This window comes from Humulus lupulus, chromosome 1 (genome assembly GCF_963169125.1).
Source record: "Humulus lupulus chromosome 1, drHumLupu1.1, whole genome shotgun sequence".
In the NCBI taxonomy this organism is placed as follows: Eukaryota; Viridiplantae; Streptophyta; class Magnoliopsida; order Rosales; family Cannabaceae; genus Humulus; species Humulus lupulus.
The window spans coordinates 209,970,983-209,976,417 of record NC_084793.1 but is presented as its reverse complement, the minus strand read 5'-3'; the positions used below and the strand labels follow the sequence as shown (position 1 = coordinate 209,976,417).

Genomic DNA, 5,435 nt, shown 5'->3' with positions numbered 1-5,435 from the left:
ACGTTCAAGAATTTTATTCTGCTATGTCTAATCTGTGGGATCAGCTTGCTTTGACTGAATCAGCGGAGTTACGGGAATTTGCCCCTTACATTGCTCGAAGAGACGCACAACGTCTAGTTCAGTTTTTGATGGCTCTTCGAGATGAGTTTGAAGGTCTTCGTGGAACAATCTTGCATCATAGTCCTCTTCCGTCGGTTGATTCGATGGTTAATGAGTTGTTAGCAGAAGAGATTCGCTTGAAGTCTCGTGTTGATAAAGGGGGGGCGGAAAAGGGGATTCTTCCTTCTCCGAATCCCTCTGTCTTTGCAGTTCCTCATCGGCCAGCCTCCAACAATCAACACAAGACTCAAGCCAAGGTTGGCTACGACGAATGCAGTTTTTGCAAGCAAAAGGGACACTGGAAGGCTCAATGCCCCAAACTGTTGAACAAGGTGCAATCACCGAATCAGTCTCCTCACTGGAAATCTGGCAACCAACCTCACGACCTCTTCCTATAAAGAGGTTATTCTTGACCCTCTTTGGCAGTAGGCAATGGCTGAAGAACTCTCTGCGTTGTACAAGACATGTACTTGGGATATTGTTCCTCTTCCTGTGGGGAAGCGTGCTATTGGTTCCCGTTGGGTTTACAAGATCAAGACTAAGTCTAATGGGTCAGTAGAGCGGTACAAAGCTCGTTTGGTTGCTAAAGGCTTTGCTTAGGAGTATGGGATGGATTATGAGGAAACTTTCGCTCCAGTTTCCAAACATACCACTATTCGTACTCTCATTGCTCTTGCGTCTGCTCGACAGTGGTCCATTTCTCAAATGGACGTTAAAAACGCCTTCTTGAACGGGACTCTTCAAGAAGAAGTTTACATGGTTCCTCCACCATGTGTTCCTCATAATTCAGGAGAAGTTTGCAGATTGAAGAAGGCTCTTTATGGGCTTAAACAAGCTCCCCGAGCCTGGTTTGAAAAATTCTCCATCGTGATTACTTCTCTCGACTTCCACCCCAGTGCACATGATTCAGCTCTCTTTATTAGGTGTACTTCTTCTGGACGCACTTTACTCTCTTTATATGTTGATGATATGATTATCACCGGTGATGATGCGAATGGGATAACGGAGTTGAAAACGCACTTGACTCGTGAATTTGAGATGAAAGATTTGGGTTCCCTACGATACTTTTTAGGGTTAGAAGTATCTTACTCTCCTCGTGGCTATCTTCTTTCTCAATCTAAGTACATTGCTGATATTATCGATCAGGCTCATCTCTCTGATGCTCGCACTGTTGATACCCCTCTTGAGCTTAATGTCAGGTATTCTTCATCTGATGGTGTTGCCTTGTCAGATCCCTCTCTATATCGCACTCTGGTTGGTAGCTTAGTGTACCTTACTATCATCAGGCCAGACATCGCTTATGCAGTTCACATTGTTAGTCAGTTTGTTGCATCTCCCACTACCGTTCATTGGGCAGCTGTGCTTCGTATTCTTCGATATCTTCGGGGAACTCAATTTCAGAGTCTGCTTTTTCCATCTACGTCTACTTTAGAGTTACGTGCCTACTCAGATGCAGATTGGGGTGGTGATTGTACTGATCGCAAATCTACCACTGGTTTTTGCATATTTTTGGGAGATTATCTTATTTCTTGGAAAAGTAAAAAACAGACTGTTGTCTCTCGATCGTCTACAGAAGCAGAATATCGTGCCATGGCCTCCACTACCGATAAAATTGTTTGGTTGCGTTGGTTACTTGCTGATATGGATGTTATTCTCTCAGATCCCACTCCGATGCATTGTGACAATGTTAGTGCTATTCAGATTACTCGCAACTCCATTTTTCATGAGTGCACGAAACATATTGAGATAGATTGTCATCTTACTCGTCACCACTATCAGAATGGGACCATCACTTTACCATTTGTCACTTCCGCTATGCAGATTTCCGACTTGTTTACGAAGGCTCATACTATTTCTCGTTTTCGTTTCTTAGTTAGAAAACTCTCGATGCTTCCCGCAAATGCATCGAGAGTTTGAGGGGGGATGTTAATAATATAAGTTTTATTAATATGTAAGGGTAGTTTAGTCTTTTAGCCTCTCATTATTTTGGCTATATATTTTGTTGCTCTTGTACTCTTATTTTTATCTCTTTTGTTATAATGAAAACCTAGCCTCCCTTTTGATTCTCTCTCAAATCTTCTTTTGTCTATTTTGCAAAATTATCACTACAAACTTCTCCTGATCTGAAGGAAGACTAAGCACTGAAGCAGTATTCAACCGCCGCTTCAACTCCTGAAAGTTGTTCTCACATCTATTAGAGAAAACAAACTTCAAATTCTTGCATGTTAGTTCAGTCAAAGGCGTTACAATCCTGGAAAACCCTTCAACAAAACGTCAATAATATTCCTCCAAACCAATGAAACTTCTAATCTCTAAAGCACTCATTGGCCTTAGCCAATCTCTCATCGCCTCTATCTTGGTCGGATCCACTATAATCGCGTCCTTACTGACAATATGACAAAGAAATGCCACTTGAGGTAACCAGAACTCACACTCCTTGAACTTGGCATATAATATGTGTTTGCTCAATCTCTGTAACACCAAACGAAGATGTTGGTCGTGCTCTGCCTCTGGTTGGGAGTAAATCAGAATGTCATCAATGAACACAACCATGAACCTGTCTAGATAGTCCTTGAACACCCTGTTCATCAGATCCATGAATGCCACTAGAGCATTGGTCAGTCTAAAGGAGATAATGCCCGTACCTCGTGTGAAAGGCTGTCTTCAGAATATCCTCCTCTTTGATCCTCAGCTACTGATAACCAAATTGAAGATCAATATTAAAAAACACTACCTTACCCTACAACTGGTCAAACAGGTCGTCAATCCTTGGCAGTGGATACTTGCTCTTGATGGTCAGTTTATTCAGTTCTCGGTAATCAATACACATCCTTAACGTCCCATCTCTTGTTCTTTACGAACAATACTGGTGCACCCTAGAGAGAGAAACTAGGTCTGATGAACCCCAAGTCAAGTAACTCTTGTAATTGCACCTTGAATTCCTTTAATTTTGTTGGTTCCATTCTGTACAATTCCCTAGATACTGATTCTTTTCCCGGTGCCAATTCAATAGCAAACTCGATCTCCTGGTGCGGTGGCTGTAACGACCCAAAATTACAAATAAGGCTCAAGGGCCTTGGTTAGTGTGCTGGGAGGGCATAATTGGTTTATGTGTGATTTAAAGGGTTAAATGCAAGATTATGTGATAAGCATGCTTATATGATTATTTGGATATATGAGATGCATGATTATAAGTATTAGTATGCATGTAGGCCCTGCTTAGCTTATAGGGGCATATTTGTAATTTTGGCCTGTTGATGGCATAAACATGATTATTTGTGATAAATTGTTGAGACCACATTATTATGTGGATATATTTGCAGTTGGTGACTCGAGGTGATCCTAGTGAGCAGTTTAGCAAAAAGTCACGGTGGAGATTTATACCCGACTTGGGGGAGCCTGGGGGTATTTCTGGGAATTTGGGAAATATATTGAGGAGTATTTGATATTGAGGAAAATAATTGGTGATTAGTTAAGTGATGAGGTAAAAGCGGTAATTATTAGGGACACTCGAGGAATTAGCGGGAATTGGAAACAAATGACCAAAATGCCCTTGGAATGTTTAAAGGCTTAGGTTTTAATGGGAGGGCAAAATGGTCATTTGATGGTAAAAGGGGATAAGGGTCATTTATGCTTTTAGACTTAGTGGGGGTTTGTAGAATGTGTTAGAAACTGAAGGAAAGAAAGAAAGAGGAAAAACAGAGACTCATTTTTCTCCCTATCGATCACTTCTTCTCTCACCCTTCCTTGAGGATTTCTGAAGCTGTAACTCAGAGGAAGCTTAGGCTAGAGCTGGGACCTTGGTTCTTGGTGAAGCTAGGAGGTTCAGCTAGAGTTAGTGTTCAATTAAGGTATGGTTTCTAGCTTTTTCTGGGATTGTTGAATTCTGTTGTGTTGATCTTTGAATCTGAACTTTGGATGGGAATTAAAAAAGTTGAGCTTTGGGAACTATGGGGCTAAAGGTAGGAAGGGCTTAGAGGGCAACCTAGGGTCTAATTTCCCATTAAAGGTAACAATTCTAGACTTGGTCATTTGAATTTCTGGGTAGTTTTTGGTTTTTCTGATGAAGTTCTTGAGCTTCAAGCTAAACTCTTGTTTTTCTGTGTTTGATGGTGCATGTGGCAAAGTTTGATGTTGTTGGGCCATGTGGGATGAGATGTAGTGGATGGTAGGCTTACTTTGAAGTGTGGTTGAGGTTTGGAGGGGTTTTAGGGAGTTTTGGCTCGGGGAAATTCGAAGGAGAAAACTCAGGGTGTTTTGGTGTTGTTAGTAGTGCTAGCTTTAGGGCGCTACAACGCTAGGCCTGGCTTTTCTGGGCGTTTTTGCTTCTGTTTGTAGCGCTGTAGCGCCCACCTTGTGGCACTTTACCGCTACCCTACCTCCGGAATAGGGTTTTGGGTATTTTTTTCTTAGGGTTTTCGCTTGGGGGCTCGGGGGTCGATTCCACCACCCCGTTTGGTGGAATTAGGGCTTCCCAAGGGCTCAGGATTGGTCTCGAGGTTAGGTTATGGGCTTGAATGCTAATGAGGGTTCTATGATACGTTTGTGACTAGGTGTACACTAGGGCTCGGACAGGAACGTGCTCGAGGATCATTTCAATTAAGCAAAGTGGTCAGAATCAAAGGTAAGAAACTGCAGCCGGTTATGTGATTATGTTGGGACTAAGAGTTCCCTATATTTGTATGTGATATCATGAGATGGTATTATGCCATGGGGACATGTGAAAAACGACCTAAGAGTGCCAGAATCAATATTTGCGCACAGGGCGCGTTTCGGCCACTGGTAGCTGAGGTTAAGTATATAATCACTGAGCTCGACCTAAGTGAGCCGGAGTCAATGGGATAATCAGAGGGTGCGACCTAAGGGCGTCGACCCTGGATTTTGGTGTGATATGTTTATTTTTGTTTAAATTAATGATTGTAACGAGTTTGTTATCTGAATAACTGATTATTGGCTTCTAGGTTGGTATCATTGTTTATGTGAGCAATATGACCTGTTGTATATTCGATTGATGATTTGTGAATTATCTGTCTATTGGTTGTTGCTTATGCTATGCATATAGTTTTCTTGTTGGGCCTTGGCTCACGGGTGCTACATGGTGCAGGTAAAGGCAAGGGCAAGGTGGACCAGTCCTGAGTTGGAGAGCTCTGGGGCTGAATGTACATAGTCAGCTGATCGGTCGCCATGACTGAGGATTGGTGCAGGATTTGAGAACCTAAAATGTCTATTTTTCCCTTAGAGTGGCCAGTAGTTGTATATTTCCTGTAATTTTGTAAACTTTCCTTAAGCTCTGTTTCTTTCGGGATCCCATATATGAAATGTTTATTTAAATGAAA

General features: G+C 42.0%; 1 protein-coding gene across 1 annotated transcript; it reads left to right on the top strand.

The window, feature by feature from the left end:
- The first annotated feature begins 708 nt into the window (after positions 1 to 708).
- LOC133828440 (uncharacterized mitochondrial protein AtMg00810-like) lies at positions 709 to 2,016 on the top strand. The gene has a single exon (XM_062258859.1). The coding sequence runs from the start codon at positions 709 to 711 to the stop codon at positions 2,014 to 2,016; it is 1,308 nt and encodes a 435-aa protein (XP_062114843.1).
- Positions 2,017 to 5,435: the final 3,419 nt, after the last annotated feature.